Genomic DNA, 24,142 nt, shown 5'->3' with positions numbered 1-24,142 from the left:
CGCTGCACCGGTGGTGGGGGGTAGAAAAAAGTGCGTGAGTCGCGTGCGTGTGTGCGCCGCCGACCAACCCGTTTTTTTTTTTCGGGAGAGAGAGTGCGTGTGCGAACGATACGACGTCGCAACGTGCGTATATATACACAGGGCGGGGTGGGAGAGAGAGAGAGAGTGCGAGAGAGTGCGCGGCGGTGACGTTGCGCCGGAGAGTTTGTGCGAGCGGGAGAGAGTGCACGTGAATGCGTGCGTATACGAGTGCGGCGGCGGCGGCGGCGGCACATTATTATACGCGCGCGCGCCGCTCGCCGAAAGAGAGTTGCATTTATTCGGGCGCACCCTGTCGCCGGCGTTACAACCACCGCACTGCACACGCACGTCGCTCGCACACACCAACACACGTCACGCACACCGACAGTCGGCCCGGAGTCGAAGACACGACCGATACGCGTACGGCCCCCGCCGCGAACGTCTTACGACTCTCTCCTTCTATCTTTCACCACTTTCGTCGCTGTTTGTTAAATGTATTTTGTATGTTCGTATTTATTATGTTTTATTATTTATTATAATATATTATAGACAATTATTATTATTTTACTAGATAATTTATTCTATTGAATTTTTAAAACTACAAAACGAGAAAGAAAAAATTTGTTCTATATAAAATATATCGTAAGAGTTGTTTATTCGTTTGTTTATTTTTTTTTTCTTTAAAAGTTTATCGCCGGTACTTTAATATAATAATAACGTTTTCGTACCGAATTCGCGCCGAATCGTCTGCTCGGGAGTGTGCTGGATGGGAAATCTGCAGTAATCCTCTGGCTGATCCAGGAAATGCATCCCGGTACGTATTTACAAGTTCTAATTGGATTTTATTACACACTTTGTATATTAATAAATCGTAAATAGTATAGTTACGATTAATTTATAGTTTATACGGTGCATGCGGGTCGGGCCATATAGCCACTTGACGGGGTTGGCGAAAGTATTCCCCGCCAAATATTAATTATGTAAATCACTGATGGATACCGCGGGTTGCATTTATTTTATTCAAATTTTCGCTTATGCAAATAAACCGGTTAACCCTAATAATGTACCCTATACGGGTCACTGAAAAATTCTCGCGTTCCCATGTCCCGTATGAGAACCGTTTTTTTACTTGCAGATGGTTTGTTATATTTTACATTGTCTCTCTATACCAACGGTCTTGTAGACTACAGATCTTTGATATTAACATACATAATATAAATCAGCGGTTATCAGTGATTTGACTTTCATAAATATATTCGTATAGGGCCTGTAATTTCATAAAAGCCTTGCTTTCGTGTGTTTCATAAGCTTTCAAACAAATAATAATTTGGATATTTTCGAAAAATCTTTGTTTTCCATTATCCATTTCCTTTGATTATCATTTTATAAATTATCAATGCAATCGGAAATCGCTTGTCTTTCGAACGGTATTCTATATTCGCCACCCTTACACCTGTCATCTGCACGACACCTGTTTGCTTTTACTACATTTTAAGAAAGTTTTGCTTGTATTCAAAAAATTGTTTGATATTTTGTTTTAAATTTGAGAACTTTATTTGGTTTTTTTTTTCACTAATGTATATCTAATTAATTTGTAATGTTACGAAATTACTTGTGTAATGAGTAGTATAGGAAATATAAAAAATAAAATACTATTAATAATGTAAAATAATAAAATATTACCAAGATACGTACAGGATCAGTTTCCGGTGATGTACTTTTTGTATGGAATTGTCGGAAAGTAAATTATTTTTTGCGTTATTAGCGATATTCACTGGAAAAGGTGTGTTTCCAACCCCTCCGCACCTAATTTTCGTCTGCCTCCTATACGCTATCCTCGGTTAACCGTGCGCACTTCCTATTTCCCACCGATCGCGATGACGAGTATACAATTATATTATACTTGTTAGTTGCTTTTAATACAAAACCATTAATACGAATATAAAATAAAAATATATTTATCATAATAGGGCGAATAATAATTTTATATTTAAAATAATTACAATTCAAGTAATTTCTCGCCTATCATCATTTGAGAGTGATTGTTTGTTTGATGATAAAATATAAATTGGCGAAATTCAAACTCTAGAGACTAGAATATTATAATTATCTGCTTCTACGAATAATTGATTTTTGACACACTCAGATAACGAAATGGCGATTATGAACATGGTGGGTGTGGGTGTACTTTAATTTTTAGAACAAAATAATATTTTTTCAATGGCGATTATTTTAATGAAAAAAATATCGCAGATACTTATTAGTTATTAGTTATTTTATATGTATGCATTCTATAGTCCATTGCTGTTTGTTTTTAATGTGTAATGTGTAGGTACGTAATATGTATGCTTATGCGCTGTGGCTATAAATAAGTAAAAACTAAAAACGCGTTGCTTCATTGCTTATTTGCTTATAACTCTAACTTTACTTATTGTTTTATTTTTGCAATAGCTCAATTGTTTTTCGTCATAAATAAATAAAATATATATTTATTTTTGTATCTATAGTTCAAATTACTTGTTATCTTCTATTGTTAATCGTTCTATAGGTATTTTATATATTTTTAGCATCCGAATGTAGAATGCTTCCTGTTTATTTGAAGTATCTTTTTTCTCGCTATATCGAGGGTAATAATTGTGGGTGTGTCATTATGCATCAACTTCTAAATTTATATTATCGTACGTCGACGCATTCAGAATATAATGTTGATAAAAGTTTTTGTTCTTGGAAAAATATTGCATTATTTTTCGCTATTGATTTTTAATTTGATTGTTTTGATTTATTGCTAAGAACTAAAAGCATAGTAATAGCACATCGTATAAATTAAAATTAAATTTTGTATAAAACTATATTTTGCTTTATAAAAGTGATTTTTATAATTATGTTACAATTCTTGAATTCAATATTTAGTTAACTGTATTTTATAATGTAAAATAAGTTTGGCATTTTTTTATTAAATTTTCATTGGTCAGCAGTTAAATATTGTAAGGATATTTTCTATTGTGTTCATATTAAGAAGTTTATTACACATACACTAAAATTAAGTATATTTCAACTTGTTTTAAGATTTAATTAGTAACACTCTTGACATTCTTGTATGAAACTCATGGGTTTCATATAAAATATTGATTTATTTAATGATTCACTAAAATTTAATGGATCATTCGTAGGCTAGATACTTAATCGCATGTTAAAGGGATGATAAAACATTATTGATTGATTAAATTAGAAAAAACTAGGAAGCCTCAGGAACAATCTATTAAACTTTCATTTCATAGATACCAAATAATGATAATATTTCGTGATATCATTAGCAGTTCAACAGTTGTGTATTAGAATAATATGGTACAAATGTGTACATACAACATATTATTATAGTTATGAGTCGTTATTGTTTTGAGCATACCTACATTTTAGTATTATAGTTATGAGTCGTTATTGTTTTGAGCATACCTATATTTTAGTATTATATAGGTTATATTGATATAGGGTTTTATAATTGATACTAAATAAATGATTATTACTTTAACAATCAGAAATACCTTATGTATATATGAATATTAAGTATGAATAAATACGTATTATATAATATCAATTTACCAATGGAAGTTTTTAGTCATTTTCTTGAGAACACTTAGAAACGGACGGGCTTAACTTAAAATTAAATTGTCCCTACTCAAGAATTGTTGTTATGGCGGTTGAAAGTTTTCTATTTACATTTGCCATCAATTAAATTACGGATCGATACTTACAAAACGTTTTGAGTACATAGGGGTGTCCATAAAAACTCATCGATTGACAAAGTTTCAACTAAAATGAAGCCAGCGGGATACTCGGTCGACGTGTCCACCTCCGCACGTCAAAACATGAAATCTTTTGTAAATGACAAATGAGATAATTTTTTGAATTAGGTGGTACGCCGCCCACCACGGAGACAAAAGTAAAAATAATATAACAAGTCAACAAATAACAAATAAATATAATTTACTTAATATAAAGTACCGTTTTAATAATATTTGAATACACATCAAGTTTACACAAATGATTTATTTGATTATTATTATTTTTTGGCAAGGGTTTATATGTTTCCAGACAACGAGTGAGCAGGTAAAAATGGGAAAGACACCCTCTGTTTCGTCAGACCCACGTTCCAGACACGATTGTCGTGTTTCGCAATTTTTTTTTACACACACCGATGTCTACCTACTTAAAACGTGAAAAATAGTTGCCACTGGTTGTGATGGGTGGGAGGGGTCCGTCTGGTCTGGCGGACTGTACCTAAAATACCGTGTCCCGTTCGAGGGTTGTTATGTCTGGGACCGATTCCGTATTCGCGATGCCGTTATTGTATAAAAAACGTTTTGTTATTATGCGGGCGTGTGTGTATACAGAGTGTTTCAATTGTTTATCGGATATATTTTTTGGGTATAAACAAAAATATACCGTTGAATCATTATAACATCATACAAAAAGTATAATGTTGAGATAATATTATTAGATATTATAAATATTGTAGTATAGAATAATTATTCTTTCGTTTGTGTACTCCATTGTCTGCTTATGTGCTAAATGTGTAATTTAATAACTAATAAGTATATAACTGTATAGTATATATGGCATATTCATATTTCATAAGTATAATTTTGTTGATAGACTTATGAAATAAACGAGACGTTAAACGATATTTAATGTAAATAAATTAAAATTACCATTTTAATAACTTTAATAAATATTAATATATTATTGTCTTTAGTCTTTATGTTTGAAGATTCGTCAACACTACCTATATCTATTTAAGAGTTGGTAATGTTAAATTGTTGAGTGGGAGTTGACGGTCGGAATTTGAAATATTATTCATACAAAATATAGAATTATCAAAAGTGATGGTTTGTTTTTTGAAATTATATTATATTGTGGGAACATACTGTAGACAATTGGGGTTGTCGTCGTGTACGGTTCGTAGATAGGGTAGACGAATGATGTTATGGTCTGTCGCTTATTCATTTTTTTTTCAAATGTCAAATGATGTTAACCAACACAGGTGTCTTTTCTTTTATACAACTATTATAATGAATTGTGTATTCTGTTTTCTCCAGAACGAGAGACACTTATTTATGTTTGATTTTAAAATTTTTTTTCTAAAACAAATCCTCGGTTTTCACTCTTGTGGATTGAATTTTTGTCAATGGGTCGACTTTGTGTCAAAACAATCATAGTTTGTTACGTATTTTGTCTAGACGATCTAATTTTAAATGTGTTTACAATATAATTGAATTACATATTTGTAATTATGGTAATTATGATTTTTTCCCTATTTTTCGAGGGGGGAAGATCATTTTTATTCAATCAAATAACAAATGATCAACCATTTTTACATGCATTGTCTAACGTTTGACATTAGTATTTAGGATATTACATAGTATAGTGCATATTGAACAAATATTACACACATTTTTACTTATTTACATTTATATTTCATACCTATTTGTTCGTATGTTTTAATAACACTGAAATAGTGTCAATGGATACCTCCCTTCAAATTAGTACGTGCCCGTGTATCTTTTTTTACATTTATTACTTATTATATTTTATTGGATACAGATTGAAAATATGCTCTTCCTTTATTTCTTAAAATGTAATAATACAAATAAAAAGTGTAAATAGCTATAGGTAGTCTAGTCTATAAATCCCCGTCCATATACGTACATATATCATATATCGTACATATATATATATAATATAGTCCATTACGGAAATACGTGTGTACTGAGGTTTCCGTAGTTAGTTTGATTTTATTATGTGACTTAGATTAATAAATAATAGATTGATAAAATATTATTGAAAGTTATGCTTAATCTAATTTAAAATTCTATTTTTATTTTTAGATTTTTAAAAATTCAAGTTGATGAACAGACATTAAATTGAATTTGATCAAAATGACTAACAACCATTTAAACACGATTTCTGGACAAGACCAACAGTACTGTTTGAGATGGAATAATCATCAGACAAATCTAACTAATGTATTTGTTCAATTATTTCAATCTGAAGAATTTACCGATACTACACTGTTTTGTGAGGGTGGTCCACCCGTCAAATGTCATAAAATGGTATTGGCTGCGTGTTCATCATACTTTCAGTCAGTATTTGCTGAGGTACCTGGTAAACACTCTGCAGTTGTACTAAAAGACGTTGGCCATTCTGAAATGAAAGCCATACTTGACTATATGTACAAAGGTGAAGTAAATATTGCTCATGATCAATTAGCTGCTTTGCTAAAGGTTGCTGAAATGCTAAAAGTCAAAGGACTCGTCCAAGACAATACATATCAACCACAGAGTGCAACCCCAACTGTTGACGAAGACCGTAATATAATAAGCACTTCGTCTCCAAATCATGTATCACCAGATGGAAATACGAGTGCATCCAAAGATCTCGCCATCAACATTAACAATAATAATGAGCATAATGATTCACCCCCGCATAGTACTGGTATTACCCACCAATCGCCATTCTACAACAAAAACTACTATGGGAAATCACCACCATTAACTGACCATAGACCGGGAAGAAGCAACGTTCCGATGTGGCCAATGCCTGCCATGCAGATGTCTTCAACACCCGTGACAAATGCAATGTTTGGTGGTAGTTATGATGCTATGATTGCTGGACATCCGGGAATGTCACCGTTGCGTCGCAAAAAATTGTCTAGCATGTTGATGGGCCGAGATACACCTATATTAAGGACTGTACTTGGTCAGGGACAAGCTGATTCCTCACAACAACTAGCTCCAATATTATATGGTTCTGAAGCAATGGAACATCATAGACCTCAGTCTAATGGATCTGAACATAGCAGTCAATTTTCAAAGGTCAGTATTTAATTTAATATTTTCTCTATACGCATAGAAAAATACAAATTTTAATATGATACTTACATTGATTGCAGATTAAAATAGAAGGATCAGAGCCTCATTCTCCATATCCTCCTGATATGTCAATGAATGACGATGAAGAAATTATAAGGGTAAATAAAATATATACTTATATATAGCTATATTTTAAAATGTTTTAACTTATAACTATCAATGTTTTTTTTTTTATTGATTCAATATTATGCCTTTCTTAATTATTCAAATTATTTTTATACCTCTTGAAATTGTAATTACCAAAAGTCAACACTTGACAGTATACTTAAATCATTATTAAAAATATTTCAATAATTTTTTTTAGATGGGAAAAATGAATAATTCATCCTCACCTCAATCAATGTATGGCGATTCAAAAAGTAATTATTTTGTTAATTTACTTCTATTTTTCAGCATTACATAATTCTTATGTATTATTTTAGCAAAATTGTATATATCATATTATTATAAATTATGTTACTTTGTTACACAGGTGGTATTGTAACTCCGGGAATTGCAACTTATGTCCCATCTCATAAGCCTGAGTGGAAAAGATACAAACAGTATACACGGCAAGATATTATGTCAGCAATAGATGCTGTTCGAACTGGCATGAGTGCATTACAAGCTTCTCGAAAATTTGGAGTTCCGTCTCGTACCCTCTATGATAAAGTGAAGAAACTTGGTATAACCACAAGCCGTCCATTTCGCAGATCAGGAGTCAACAATGGCAATCTTGGCTTTGCATATGGATTAGGTCCAGGTACTAGCAGTGTTATGTTCTCAGGACAAATGTCTGGAGCTGAAGATGAATCAGGTCATTCTACAGCCATGGAACATGCAACTGCTGGTTTCTTACATCATGCTCTTGGATTATCCGGAGTGCCTTTAAAATCAGATCATGAAACCTCTAACAATGGGCATTCACCTCGTTCAGACAGGATGGATGATGGAGGCTCACCATGTAGCCCAGAACTGATTAAATATGCTGGACACAGAGAAGACACACGATCACCAACTCCGACTGACAATGATGACCAAGCGCAAGATTTATCAGTGTCTCGTAAATCTGAGTCATCAATGCAATCAACACCTACATCTAGAGTTATTATGGCGCCTATTAGTCAAACGCCCTCTGTACCCATGTTAGCCGCTGGTAATGACGATAGGGACTGAAATGGTGGTTTACATTGGATGGGCAGTATGTGCAATCCGAATTCAATAATTGAATTTTACTGAAACCTAATCTTAGTTCTAGGCTATTTAAAGTCACCTTTTTTTAGCTTTAGTAATGTCATTTTAAAATTTGGGTTAATGATAAAAGACGTACCAGGGTTAGTTGGTGCAGAAAAGGTTGTATAGTTAAATTGAGAATTTATACTTCAATATTCTCTTGGATTTAAATTATTTTAAAATGTTGACACTATATTATAAAAAATATAAGTTTTTGTTTTTGGGTCAATCAAACTTGCAAATTTTGGGTATAACCTTGATTTAATTACGTACATTTTATTTACAATTTTAATTTTAATGTGAATTTCAAGTCTGAAAAAATTTAAATCAAAAACATTGTTTCAGGTAGCTAATTAAATGGTTGTATTTTACATCTAATATCAGGTAACATTTTTATAAATGCCATTTAATCCCGACAACTGCTCAATTATCGTTATTTAAGAGTTCCTTGTATCAAAATATCTACCAAAAGTTGTAGGTACCGATTGTAAATAACTGACTACAATTACAAATGCTTATCCACTCTATTTTCACTTAAATGATTCCCTCCATTTATTATTATTTTTATTAATATTCATGAAACAGATATCTCAAACCGCATAAGACTGCTACTTGTTAAAATATTATGTAGTTAAGTAGTAATAATATACATATATATTATATTTTGTTTAGTTAATTTAAACCAAGGAGACTGTTTTTAATGTTAAATAATCTACACTGATACTTCTAAATAATGTACTAACTAATGTGTTCATGCAGTTCTATGTCATAATGTTACACAAACATTGTTAGAAGCTTTATTATACTCAATGCTCAGTGTATCAGAAATGAAAATCATGTGTTCATTAGTTTTAGCAAACACTATTTTGGGGGCCAATATTATATTTGTATAATCCAGTTACATTTCACATAGTTAAATAATAAGACTGAGTAGCCTTAATTTTAAAAGAACTGATACACATTTTGACTGGTTTGATTTAAACATTCTCAGCTTTGTTCCTACTGAGGTTTATCAATTTAACTACAAATTGCAATAGTATATTATTTATGATGTCTACAGGAACAAAGGTGTGAATTCAAGACTGAGTTGGTTTTTTGTTAGAAAAAAAAACATTTAACTTGAATAATTATATAATTTAAATTTTTGGTCATCTGTTATTGTAATATAGTTAATTGAAAAAAAAAGTAGAAAATTCATGTTTGAATTTACTTGTCTGGGTAGGATGCAATTTAGACAAATTTGGACTTTGTCGATTTTATTTATTTGTTCTACACAAATTAGTATAAATCCTTAAAATATAATTTAAAGTACAACACTAAAAATAAATAACTATTTTTAAATGTATTTATATAGAACTACATGCCTTCATATTATTACAAAGTATTTAAAATGTAATTTAAAAAATATAATTAAAAATGTATCTCATGTTTGCGACCTTTCATTGTACATTTTATTATATATTACTATATTGGTATTGAAGACTTATGTTTTTATTTATTTTTATTTAATAATTGTTTTGTTTTTGTTCGAGTTATTTTAACTTTGGGCTTTATTAAGGGTATTTATTGTAATGCTAATTAAAAGTTTAGATTTATATGACATGTTGTTAAAATTATATTTACTATTTATTCCTTTTTATTTTTGCAAAGAATTGTTCAATTATTTTGGTAAATTGAAAAATTTATGTTTTGCGTTTTTGTTTATACTTTATATCATAGGATTTTTACTATTTAGATTAAATATTGTATAATGTTAATTAAAATTTTTGTATTTAATATTAAAAAAATGATTTTTTTTATCTATGTAAATGGAAGTTAAACTGATATGTGCTTGAGATTTATACATTTGTGGAATATAAGGTTTAAAAATAAATTTTTTAAGAATATTATGTTTTTCATTTGTACTAAAAATACAAGTGCAAATTTTAATGTTTTAAATAAGTGTTCTATAATAAGTTATAATTTTTTAATAATATGTTTAAATAGTTTAAATAGTTAGACTTACTATGATGATAATTATAATACTATTATTATTTTGACTTAAAACTCAGTTATAATTTTTTAATCTTTTTTGACTAATTTTTTTTTAGGAAAATTGTTTACTAGGTATAATAATAAAATTTATAAATTATATTATATATTAATAATATTACTATTTTATCTCATTTATTAGACGTGCTTATTTTTTCTTACATTGTTTTGTTACATCATATACAAATTATTATCATGTATTAATTATTTATTTATTTTTTTTATTATAAGACTGAATATTGTTCTAAGTTTGTCTAACATAATTGATATAAATGTGTTTTCTTCTCTAAAAATCTTATAAACATACGTATAGGATTTATCCTTTGTAACAATAACTAATATGTTGTAGTAAGTTAGGTTTAGTAGTAAATCTTCATAGTTATATACTTTATAATATCAACTATTCATCTGATTAAAAAAAAACAATTTCTTTATAGAGCATGGTGTGTGTTTCATACTATCAATTATCATTGTATAGTTTAATATTTATACATGTATTATGTATTATATATATGAACAAATAATACAGACTATTTATTTCCTACTTTAAAAATGTAGATCCAATGGTTGAATGGTAATATGGTTTGCAATTAGCAACTTTTTTTATTAGTGTAATAATATTATACATAACATATATAATATTTGTACCTTGGTCTAGGTACCTCTTTTTACAATACAATTCATTAAAATTGTAAGTGATAAATAACTTCTCCTTACAAATAAAATATTTCAACTCAAACTTGATGTTTATTTTTTGTTATTTAAAAATCATAAAATCATATCTATCATCTATGGCTAGAATTATAAACATTTTTTTAAATTTAAATTCTAGGGATGTAATATTGACAAACGTAAGTATTTAAATATTTGTGGAAGTAATGCGAAAACAGTTCCCACGGCGCCGCCAGTTTTAAACATGGAAAAAAAAAAGTATTTAAATATAAAAAAAAATGTAATTATTGTCTGATTAATTTTGAATACAGTTAATATTAACAATGGAATGCAGACACTTAATTACTAATTTGGTATATATTTGTTAAAAGTTTATTACTTCTATCTTTTATATAGGTAGGTACCTATTTTTAAACAACTCTGAATCTAAAATTTATGTTAGAAATATTATTGTAAATGAATAAAATAAAAAAAAATCGATACAAATTTGATTGAACAAGCTTGATTTTTATATCACAACTTTTTTTTTTTATTTATATTTATATAAACTATAATACATCAGAAAATTACCTATTATTATTTTACTATTAATTACTGTGTTATATAGTTTTATATTGGTTCTTACCAGTGGCGAAACGAACCTATTAGATATATTTTTTTATATCTTTTCAGCGTTATCGTGCTTATTGAAAATTGTAATAATTCAATAATATCATTGAAATACAATAAAATTCATAAATAACAAATTTACTTTGCAAACGACTTCGCGTACACACGTAAAGGATACATGACGTAAAAATGTTTGATTCAGACCAGGAAAATTTCTCAGTAATTGAAAGTATTATTAAATTTAAATTTAAACAGTACCTGTTTAGCGTAAGTCTTAAAAATAATCACACAGTATCTTGTTTTGTTTTTTTATTACTAAACAATATAATTACAAGATATATTATAAGAATAATGAGCGTATGTGATCTGGCGAAGTGCACTAGTGCACACGATACTATATTAAATATATGCAATATGTGCGATCCATATTGTTTGTGTTCATGTATGTATAGTTTCATAGAAAAGAAAGTAAAATGCCTGGTCCTTTTGTCGTTTAAGCTGTAACCATTTTCCGCACTATATCCCTGCGATAACTTCTTGCGTTATGAGGTATGCTTTCAAAAGTCTCCCACATGAATAATGAGGGCAGCAGTTTCCGGCGTAGGTTACGATTATCTACCCACTGTGGTGGAATGGGTAATCCCGCGACCGGTGATATCATACACCATGTTGTGTGGTCTGCGTTCGGGCCGGATTCTTTCATGAGCTGATGGCAAAAGAAGACGGCTTCGTTGAAATATTCGGGGGACTCTTTTGCTACGGATGTTGGTCTTATAGTTGATAGGAGGTTTATTTGTTTTTCAGCGGTCAGGGGTCGGCTAATCACTGTTTGTGACACGGATCCAACTTTACTCAGTTTTGAGAAATTCACGTTACAGACTTTAAAACCCTTGGTAGTTTTTAAAATACTAGATATCATCAATAATAAATCGAAGTTCATAGCAGTGTTGACGAGATCTTCACGAAAGCTTACTTCAGTAATGCCTGCGCCGAAAGCTACATTTTTAGCTTGTGAATGGCGGTAGCCGAGTGGTCTAAAGCCTATCAGGTTTTGGTTTGGCTGTAGACCTTCATAGGTCACGACAGACCGGTAAGGACCGGGTTCGGCATTGCTAATTGCGTTCATTATTGCCTCAGAAAGCACTCCGAGACAGGGGATCTCTTCATACAGGTTGTGCAGCGAGTCGTCGACTCCGGGTCCAGGAGGCTGGAGTACTCCGTAGTAGCCTCCTCTACCACCGATTTGTTCTTGGGGAAGAGTAGGGAACGTGACGAATAGATGATGTCCAAACATATTCACCACGTTACCGAGCTTTTCTAACTGTAACATGATGGGCATGGGCACACAAAAAGATATGGAACCGATTATATGTAGCACATTCCTCTCTGCTTCGTCAATCGATTGGCCATTAGTCTGCTTGATTGTTATCATACGCATCCAGATACACGCAGTAGTGTAATAGTCCAAGTACTCGGGCAATAGAATTCGATCAAGAGATGGATTGTAGGCAAGCAACAGTTCGTAGACCAGACGGGACACTTCGATGGCTGCTGGAGTGGATGATGTGAACAATTCGTGGCGGCGTTCGCGTATTATCATATTCGCCGAAAACATGATTTTATACACGAGTATAAAATGTAAAGTAGCACTGATTATACCGAATAACGCGAGAAATGGCGATGGCCGAACACGGCGTAATACAAGCACCGAGCATATAATATATATATAACTGCGTCACTGCGCGACGGTGGTCGTGGAGTTGGACAACGTGTCAAACGCGATAGGTACCGCACGACTGTACAACACACGTTAAAAACTAAGACGGCGTAAGTATGTAAGCAAGTAGATACGTACAAATTCAACACCCAACGACGTTAACCGCGTCATCGCCGTAGAAATATATAGCGCGGAGGCGTGGAGCACAATATATTATACTATATTGGAAATAGCACGGGCGCACGGTACACACTACACTACAAGACCGTGATGGAAATAATCGATTGTAATATTATTATCTTGAAAATTATATTCATAATATTATAACGTACATAATATGTTGATATGTGTATATACACTCCGTACGCCGCGAGAATGTGATTACTATACTTCGAGCGTGCGACTGTTGTCGCCGGGTATTATGGGTGGTCGTACGGCGAGTTTTGGTTTGGTGCGATACGCCCGCAACGGCCAACCCACAAGCGAACGGCGACACGGAGTATAATGTCACGAACCGTGATAACGATAGAGTACTGTAAATGATAATACTGGAAAAAACAACAGTCGAACATAATTGTTAAAGACGAACAGCCGCGAATGAAAAAAATTATAATACAGGAAACTCATGGGTGCAGACGTGCATTCATATTACTCATATACCCAAACAGTGGGGACCAACTATACCCGCGGAGTGCCAGTCTCGGTTTCACTATTTCGCTAAATTTTAAAGTAGGTATTTGATTTAAGAAAATCGTTATCGGCAATTTTTTTATGGCCTATAATAAGAGTATATTATAATATGCGTATAGGCATAGGTAATAAACTAGCTAATAACCAATAAATAGGTACTGCTGCAGTACACCACAAATTACAGCCAACACTCTATACTGCATAAAACATTTTGTGATAAAAATACAAAATTCCATTCTACATTGAGCTTAAAAATTAACATATATAGTTATGATATGTGTAATTACATAGCCATTAAATTAATTATATTTATATTTATTATTTGTGTACATTACTCGTTAGTCATTTCAATAAACTCTCGAGTTTTGGTGAAATGTTGATGTATATTTTTAGATCATTCAATGTTATACTTTCTCTTATTCTTATGGTGGGTACACTGATACTTTTAAATTGTAATACAAAAATTAATAAATATAATTATTAAAATATCTATGTTGGTGTGGGAGACATACGCAATCGTGAACATCAAATTTCCACAAATTATTTTTTTATCTACAATTTTGAAGCACTTTTGCTATTAGACTTGAGCTAATAGAACGTAATGAACGTACAATTTAAAATTAATCCAAAAGTTTTCATTGAACTTATAAGTTATAACGCTCAATTTCATAGCTCCCATCTTTCTGGAAACATGTACGAAAATGCAATCAGTATTTAAAGCTTAAAAGTTGGATTAAAAATATGGAAAATGCTGATTTAATTCGTATAGAAGAAACCATGAAATAATAAAATAAGTACAAAATTCATAAAAATATTATAACATATTTGTCAAAAATTAGTTATTTAAGCGGTATACCAAGGTATACAATTTTAAAATTTATTATTTTAACCTTTTATTATTTTTTAAACGTTTTGACTTGTGTTTTTGACTTAATAAGTCATTTTTAAAAATTTAATTTTTACTGATCACAGATAAAAATTTAAATGTGGCAATGTTGCACCAGTGAATCATACGTACCTAATCGTTTGACTTTTGGGGTAAATATTAAAGTAAATTGTTTTACGTACACGCAATTGTGTGATACCCCTCAGGAAGCGCTATTTTGAAGTAACACAGGGTATACATTGGTGGGCATAATATATAAATAATTATATATTATTTGGTTAAAAAGTCTACCTAATGGGTAATATAACTGAATTGTACTTTATGTTGTTTTATAAACATTGGTAAATTAATCAATGCTAATTTCTATACTTTCAATCAAATGTTAATTTTTTAAATATAAAACAGAAATTTTATCTTATTATGTATTAGTTAAAAAATGTTTAGTGTTGCACAGGGTAGTATTTGTACAAAAAAAAGTAAAGAATTAACGACATACATTTGGAAAAATTTTTATTGTTTATTTAATTTTTTTTATATACATTTAATAATATAACTAAACAATGTATCGTAATTAAAGAAAAGCATTAGTTTTCATTGATAAAAGTTATGTATTTTTTTACATTTATACATTATTTGTAAAGGAAAAGTGATCTATTTCTTTTTTACTAATTTTATAAGTAGGTTAGGAATATATTATAATCCAAGTTGCTTTTAAAAAGTAACATATACCCGCACTGGTTGGTTTGGTGGTTATTTATTTCTCCATCTTGTTGGTATACCATAATTAATATAATAATTGGTATGTTAGTAGTAATATACAAAAATTGGGAAGAAGCGGTGGTTTAAACTCGATCAGTGAACCCCCTTCCAAGTATTATGATATATATACATTTTATCAGCTGAGGCGCTAAACTAAATAGTTTTATGATGACAAAATACATCGAAGTCGAAATAGGTATAGTGAACCAAATAAGTAACATATAAGTTGATATGCTAATAGAAAAACTTGATATAGTTTAATAATCTGGGGATTAGGACAATAGATTGTAGAGCATTGATTAAATTCTATTCTATAATCAATGGTAAGAGTAGTAACTAGTAGGGCTAGGAAATAAAAGTATACAATATTAAAATAGATACCGTATACATTTGATGGTTTTAGATCGGAAATATTACTCCGTTTTTCTATATTGTTTGAAGGTTTAGTACGACTTTCGTCATTTTTCTCGTGACATATCACCACAAAGAGGTGAAGTATCGCCATCTAAAGGTGATACATCAGCACATAAAGGTGAGGCATCGCCACATGCAGTTGACATATATTATTATACTGCAGGTATGTAATATATATGTTCATAATCGATGTCTAATTGCCTCTGAACATCTATTAAGCTAAATTGTTTTGTCTCTGGTACAAACCGCCACATAAATAATGCACCACAAAGGCATAACACAATGTGAAACAAGAAGACATGTTCGATTGCGAAAAACTTGTTCATTTCGTATGGAAAGTAAGCACTTGCTAAGGCTAGTAGCCAGTTTATAGCTGTTGCAAAGCTTATTCCGTACGACTTTACCTAAAAAATAACCATAATATTCATGTATTTATTTACTTAAATTATAATTGTGTATAATTGGTTCTCTTTTAGATATTATTATTGAAAATATTAATTTATATATTTTAAGAAGATAATATATATTATGTTATGAGATATTATTAATTGTACATGTATTATATAAGTTTTAATTATATAAATAATAAAATATTATAATGAGGTAATTTATACGTACTTGAGTCGAAAATATTTCTCCCAATATAATCCAAGGGACAGGTCCAAATCCTAAAGAATACGCCATAATGAAAAACATAATGAGAATCATCGATATATATCATTGAATGCAGTAGTAGCATTTTGTTGCATTTTAATAATGATGCAGAATGCCAAACCAACCAAACATAGACACATAATCACTGCCGAGTATATTAATAACATACAACGACCTTTGCTGTCTATGATAAATATTGCGACAAGCATCATAATGACCTAAAATAAATTATTCGATTTAATGTATAAGTATATTATACCTATGTTTCAGGCGTGAGCTGAAATGTAAGTATCAAATTCTGACGTAAAATACAAATTTGTAACTAACTTGAACGATTCCTATTGCGATAAATACCATTTTAGGGTCCACGTCAATGTCAGCCATTTTCATTACAGGAAACATGTACGATATCATTACATTTATACCACACATTTGATGGAAGAACATACATCCGACACCGATCAACAGTGCTTTGCGATCCGCACGGCAACTAAATGCGTCCAATATATGCCATGAGCTTTGTTGGTATGTGTTGCGGTAATCGTAAAACTATTTAAAAAAAAACACAACCATACGTGGTTGTGTTTTGTATTATAAATCTCTCTTACATGAAATCACATGTAATTATCTCTCTTTTTTCTGTTTATATTATCATATGTATAAATATAATATACCATTGAGTGCAATACGTCCATCCTAAAGGGTTCACCTAACAAATTTATTGTGCTTAGACTTTCGTCGTTGCTATGGTTTGGTTCGAAAAAATTGTTTGACGTTGAGTACGGCAGTTTAGGAACAAAACACAATCCAATCGAGTGTAATTTAACGAACAAGCTGCAATACACGTTGAACGGCATGCTGAAAGGTTGATGACTATCATATTGTTTGAATGGGCCAAACACGTCGGATATCACGACACCCATTACCATGATCGCATAGAACAGTATGCCCATTCCGCCTACGAAAAAAAAATTATTGTTTGTAAGTGATAGAAATCAAATGACAATCGACCGATGTTTTCCGGTGATAAATAAAAATGAAAATGAAAAACACAGATAGAAAAAACTGTTATTCAACTGCGCCTGATTTATTTTTATTGCAATACTGTAAGAATTTTTTCATCAGGCTATTAGTTATAAATTATAATATTATGTGGTAGCATATATATGTTACCATATATTATTTATTAGTGTTTATATACTATATATTTTATTTTATGGTAACAATTGTCAATTTGTAAGTACTAAAAGGAAAAACAAAAGTGCGTAATTGTAAAAGATACCTCGGAACTTTGGGTGCGAAATTTCGCCCACGTATGCGGGTACGATAGCGGACATAGCGCCTGAACAGATTCCGAGTAATAATCTACTGGCGACCATCAACTCCGTCGATGTGACTGGTAAAGTAACGATACTCAGACCGCCGATCAAAACAGTATCGGAAAATTCCATGCCCAGTCGGCTGTCAAAAAGTCTCCAGACGGGCCCTGAGAGCAATGCACCAATCACGGCACCAGCTACGAAAAAAATGGGCGAAAGCGAGCACCAAAGGTCAGCACCGGAAATCGGTGATGGAAAAATCTATGATCCTGACTGCGGGATCAGAGACGACCATTCCATTTGTCGGATTATAGTACCGATAGCCATCGCCACTGATAATACTGAAAACGTATAAATATATAACGCGATGTACAAAAATATCTACACATAGGCGTAGACTTGTATTTTTTTTTAAAATAATTTAAATAATTTTTAACGTACCAGTAAAAGCGCAAACATTTGTTGATGATTCCATTGTGGAATTAATATTTTTTTGAGTTTAACTGCTGTGTATACAATACAAGAATAATAAATACAACCTTTACAAAAACGCTGAATGTGAAGGTACGACAAAATCAAGTCTGTTTATTTTATTAATAATTGTTATAGTAAACATTTATCCATGGTTATTAGTTTACAGCAATATAATAAAACACTGATTACAATGATGTTATAAAACGAATCTTCGTATTTTTGTTTGTTTATCATTAAAACATTATTATTTAGTAACGTATCATTATAGATCATAATTATTACGAATTATAAAAGAAGCGATTTTCGAAAATGAAAAATACGACAAACAATTATATTAATTATCGAGACTTTAGTGTAATCGAATAAAAGCATTGACTTATTTACAAAGAAATCCGTTTACTGAAATAAATCCCGTAGGTCAGATTGGCTGTAAATTATTGATAATTAGTCAATTACACGTACTTTAAGGTGGCTCATTCAACCATCATGAAAATGCTGTTGTACGTCGTGTCGGCTATATGTATGAGCATCTTGAAAAAGCCTTAGTGAAAGGGCAATCACGCCTAAATCTTGAAGCTTTTTAAAGAAATTCTTAGTTTTTAATAATTATTTTTTCTGTAACTAAACTATTTCTGATAAAATTAATATTAATAAAATATTAAAATTATTCACAAATGATTATAATCATATTTTAATTTGTTTTCCGAAAGTCAGCAAAAAAAGTCAATGGGGGGGGGGGGATATAACCCCTATAACCTCTCCCCTGGGCATGCCACTAGCTGTTGTTTGGTATAATAAAACATTTTGAGATGATAACTCCCCATCAAATATTTTTTATTTTTGTTTAGATTCAAAGCGTAGGTAGATGATTCTATTGATTTTACAATGACATTGTTGTTTTAGTATTTTATGAGTAAGTACCTACCTACTTGATAAATTGTCAATAAAATGCTTCAATTTTCAACTTTGAGGGTGGTTTTGTATAACAAATTGAATCTGGTTTGTATTTAAAGGTCAGAATTAAAAATTTCAAGTATTTTTTTTTACAAGCGAGGAAAATAAACAAAAAAATTAAAGAAAAACAGACATTTTTAAGCTAAAAAAATGTTGAATACCTAAATTGATTTCTTTATTTTGTTATAATTCAAAAAAGTGGTCTATACTGACCATACTCCATTTTATCATAGTTCGTGATAACTTATCTTCTATACCACGTTATGACCACAGATTAAATAAGGTTAGGTCGGTTGTGTTTTTATTTAATTTGTGATACGATTGCAGATAATATATATAGATAATAAACTACATATTATATTATTTTTATATGTGACTATATAGTGGCTATGATAGTGAATTAAATAGTAAATCACACTTTGTAGTAAATAGTAAATAGTAGGTACATAATATCTATTATCTATAAACCTTGGGTTTAGGTAGCCGTTAGGTTTTCTCTGTTCTCATGATATTAGTGTACAATAAACGGTTGTATCTTTAAGTTGATGCTAGATGATTTTCAATTTTTTTTTTTACCAATTGAATCATTCTTGTAAATTTAATAATTCATATTATATCTCATAATGCCACAAACATCTAAAAAGAAAATGGAATTATATGCATCTATACTAAAGAAGGATATGAATATTGAAGCTAGCTCTAGTCCAACTACGGTAATATAAATTTTTAAAATACCATTATTATCGTTAAATAAAATTTATTCTGATTAAATATTATTTTAATCATTTACAAGCTTTTATACGTAGTATATTATTTAAAATGTTCGTTTAGTAAATACAATTACAAATTATTTAAACTAATTGTTGAATTTATTTTTATTTATTTATTTATTTTAGGTTCTAATTTTTGCTACTCCAAACTATAGAGAATCTTTAATTGTTTTCAAAATTGTTATCTTTAATAACTGATAGTGATAAGGATTCTTAGCTAAAATTGATTAAAAATTAAACAAATGTAACATTTATTAATTGAAAGTTTAAATTAATACCTACTTCTCAGTCACATATATTGTTTCGAGCAGTCCATGCTTCAAATATTAAGCAAAATGTTTAGTACTTATCCAATAAAGCAATAAGTATCCATTTCATCTGATTTTCTATCAATATTGAAATTAAATTATCATTGCTCAATATAAATTTAACCATTTTAAAAACGCTGTGATAAGATTAACCTATGCTCAGAAGATTCAATTAGTGTTGCAAGTTCTGATGGATTAAAGTCCTTAAATTCATCTACTAACTTTTTGCACTCTTACTAGTCTTACTATTCCCATCATCAGATATTACAGTCGGTTGGAAAATACAACTAATTAAATCACTTATTTCATTAAGTTTTACTAATATTGTTTTTGTTTATGTGACAACATTGACATAAAACTATATATTATATACTATATTATACTATTTAAATATTTCATGTATATAAAACAATCAACTGAATTTTTTTTGAACAATTTCAAATTTTAGTACAAGACTCTTATGACTATGTAACCTGTGGAATATCCCACCTTTATTCATATATTGTATCCATCTCTGGATTGGTTGATAAATTTAAATAATTAAATTGATTTATTTTTAAAATTAAAAAAATAGTTATTCACTATTAATTATTTTGTTTTAGAATTTAATGGTATGCAATTGTGGATTGGTGAATGGTCTAAGTAGAAAGGATTTATTGCAAGTTTTCTATCAATATGGTCAAATAGAGCATATAATAATGATACCTTATAAATCATATTGTTTTATTTCTTTCACTGAAATAGAGGAAGCAATAAGTGCATGGAACAAAGTGAATGGAAAATTCAATGGTCTTTCTGATGAACATAAAATGTTTTATTTAATTTATACTGTTTCAAGTAATGATTATTAGTATATTTAAGACAAAATGATTTTATGTAATTTAAATTTTCCATCACAGTTCCACAATCATTAGAATTGCCAATTACATTCCCCCCGGGATTAGAAATTATTGACAATTTCGTTACAGAAGAAGAAGAAAATTTTCTGTTAGAATATTTGAACGAACATTGGTCCGGGTCAAGTAAAATTTTTATTAATTTAAATTCTGTGAATGATAATATAATTAAGTTAAATATCTAGGTTCAATGAAGCATCGTCAAGTGAAACATTATGGATTTGAATTTAATTATGATTTCAACGATGTTCGATATGATACATGTGATCCAATTCCTAAAGAATTTGAATTTATCTTAAATGCTATTTATTTGCGTTTAAATTGGCGCCCTAATCAAATAACTATAAACAAATATTTACCGGGACAAGGTAACAATATTCAAAAGCTTAGATTATGTACTAAAAATTCTGTATAATATTTTGTATTAAAATTTAAAATAAGTATTAATAATTTTTAACTTTTAATACTTAAAATAATTGTTTGTCTGTATATTGGTTCTCTCATGTGAAGTAAAATATCTGAAACTTAGTATCTTTTAGATTTGTTTGTATGTATCATTATTACAATGTGATGTAAAAAAGTTTACAAAGTATTCACATTTTTAAATCCTTTTAGCTACAACATTAAGTGACTAATATATATATAATAAATCATAAACTGCAAGTTATCTAGTGTATTTTCGTATAAGTAATAAAAACTTCTAATAAGAGTATTAAGTGAGTATAATTTTTCTCATTCACTCAAAACTTTTATATTAATTCATGATAATAAATTGAGAGAAATTTTAGATTTTAACTCTTAACAGTTATTTTATTATTGTTTCAGTAAAGAACCACTTATTTGGTTTTATGTGTACTCCTATTTTTTTGGGCTTTGGCAAACTATAGTATAGACTAGTTTTCATATAATTATTATATATTTCTTAATTTTTCAGGAATTCCAAATCACATTGATAACATTACAGTGTTTGATGAATATATTTTGTCTCTATCATTGAATTCTGATATTATTATGGAATTCAGAAAAGACTTACTCAAGCAGAATGGAATTTTTATAAAAGCAAAATCTCTTTTAATTATGTCTGGCGAATCAAGGTATGAATGGACTCATGGCATAACACCCAGAAAAATTGATATGATTAATACAGTAGATGGTCCTGATGTTGTTTATCGTGGAACTAGGTTTTCTATAACGTTTAGAAGAGCGATACAAATTATTGAAAATATTCAGGTAAATAAAATAGTAAATATTAATAGTTTCTATAACCTTGATAGCAACTTGTTTATAACCTTTAATATTTCAGAGACAATATTAATTTTTTAATACATTATAATTTATTAGAATAAATGTATTATATGAACTTATATAAATGTATAATTTAATTTTCAATTAATTGTAGTATTACTGTTTATAGGTTACAAAAGATTTGTATGAAATATTAGGTTGTGATAAAACCACACCTTTTGAGACATTAAAGGATAATTATAAAAAAAGACTTTTTAAGGTTCATCCTGATAAAAGTATTTTGTCATCATCATCAGCTGCTTGTGCTGAATTGAATAAAGCATGGAGTATTCTGAAAGATCCCGATTTAAAAAAAAAATATGATGAGCAAATTGAACAAAGTGATATTAATACAGAAGTAACAATCTATGATTATCTAAATATTAGTGATTTAGAAAATAACGAAATAGAAGATACATTTTCCTACAGATGCCGTTGTGGAGGCCAGTTTTTAGTGCCTAAGTCAATGGTTATTACTGTTGATCAGACAGAACCTTTATTATTTCCATGTGATGATTGTTCTTTATTTATTGAAGTCATGTTACCAAACACTAATGTTTCTAAATAAAAAAGTATTAACAATGAATTAATAAACTGGAATAAAATATGTGTGTATATTTTTGTATAATATGTATAAAAAATATTAATTTACTTGTTTTTTTAAAAAAATATAAGTATTTAAAACAACTCAATCATTTTTTTTTTGTTGTTTAATTTTAGCTGTACTCTGTACAACTGTTGGAAATTCTAAATTATTTTTGTCTAATGGTATTGTGTGATTAAATTAAACCTGTTTGCCTTGATGCTTTAAAGTTTATAATATGTTTATAAATATAGCATAAATAAAAAATATTATAAAATTGCAAAATTAAAAATAAATATTTTACTAGTTTATCAACATAACACTAATTATTTTTTATGCTTGTCTTTACATATTACTTACTTAAAGCAAAATAACACAATTTAGCCAAATCTTTGAACTTTAAATTTTCAAGTTAAATAAACATGTTAAAAAAAGGTATATAAATTGTGAAGGAAAAAATTAGAAAGGATGTATATATTCATTCTACTTCCTTAGAGTTGCCCAGATCTTTACCAATGTTCTCTACTTATACAAATTATTTTTTAGATGAACTTTTATTTATTAATTTTAAAGACTACCTATCTTATTTTTTAAATACATACCTGTATCGCATTTTTTTCTAATTAACAAATCAGTAAAATATACAGCACACTTTGTTCTATAATTAATTTTGGTTCATTTTTTACACTAAAATTATAGATAACTACTAGTTTACTACTGGTTAAAAATTAAAATTTGTTTTCCGTTATTTACTTAATCACATTTGAAATTGGAATAGTTACTAATTTTATAAATTACAAACATGGATATATAGTATATATATATTAATATATTTTAATAAGATGTTGAGTACAATATTTTTTCAAGCCTCAATTCATAAATTGTTCAAAAGCTATAAATTAAATTGAAATTTAAAATGTTATAATATTTTTTAGTGTGTTCAGAGTGTTCAGACCACTT

At 29.5% G+C, this 24,142-nt stretch overlaps 3 protein-coding genes across 3 annotated transcripts; 2 read left to right on the top strand and 1 right to left on the bottom strand.

The window, feature by feature from the left end:
* Positions 1-239: 239 nt before the first annotated feature.
* On the top strand, positions 240-10,717 carry LOC132919962 (broad-complex core protein isoforms 1/2/3/4/5-like). Its single transcript, XM_060981927.1, has 5 exons — positions 240-835; positions 5,907-6,893; positions 6,971-7,048; positions 7,255-7,309; positions 7,423-10,717. Exons 2-5 carry the CDS (start codon positions 5,958-5,960, stop codon positions 8,103-8,105), a joined length of 1,752 nt encoding a protein of 583 aa, XP_060837910.1. The 5' UTR covers positions 240-835; positions 5,907-5,957; the 3' UTR covers positions 8,106-10,717.
* A 5,375-nt stretch (positions 10,718-16,092) lies between these two features.
* Positions 16,093-18,388, bottom strand: LOC132918920 (solute carrier family 2, facilitated glucose transporter member 3-like). Its single transcript, XM_060980279.1, has 5 exons — positions 18,355-18,388; positions 17,877-18,110; positions 17,269-17,552; positions 16,922-17,143; positions 16,093-16,344 (listed from the first exon to the last, which is right to left on the bottom strand). The coding sequence occupies exons 1-5, from the start codon at positions 18,386-18,388 to the stop codon at positions 16,093-16,095; spliced, it is 1,026 nt and encodes a 341-aa protein (XP_060836262.1).
* A 1,312-nt stretch (positions 18,389-19,700) lies between these two features.
* On the top strand, positions 19,701-23,291 carry LOC132922527 (alkylated DNA repair protein alkB homolog 8-like). Its single transcript, XM_060986093.1, has 6 exons — positions 19,701-20,054; positions 21,022-21,256; positions 21,319-21,441; positions 21,501-21,683; positions 22,250-22,545; positions 22,730-23,291. The coding sequence occupies exons 1-6, from the start codon at positions 19,965-19,967 to the stop codon at positions 23,165-23,167; spliced, it is 1,365 nt and encodes a 454-aa protein (XP_060842076.1). The 5' UTR covers positions 19,701-19,964; the 3' UTR covers positions 23,168-23,291.
* The last annotated feature ends 851 nt before the right edge of the window (positions 23,292-24,142 follow it).

Source organism: Rhopalosiphum padi, chromosome 2 (genome assembly GCF_020882245.1).
Source record: "Rhopalosiphum padi isolate XX-2018 chromosome 2, ASM2088224v1, whole genome shotgun sequence".
NCBI classification, from domain to species: domain Eukaryota; kingdom Metazoa; phylum Arthropoda; class Insecta; order Hemiptera; family Aphididae; genus Rhopalosiphum; species Rhopalosiphum padi.
The sequence above is the reverse complement of the archived record's forward strand: the minus strand, read 5'-3'. Positions and strand labels throughout refer to the sequence as shown.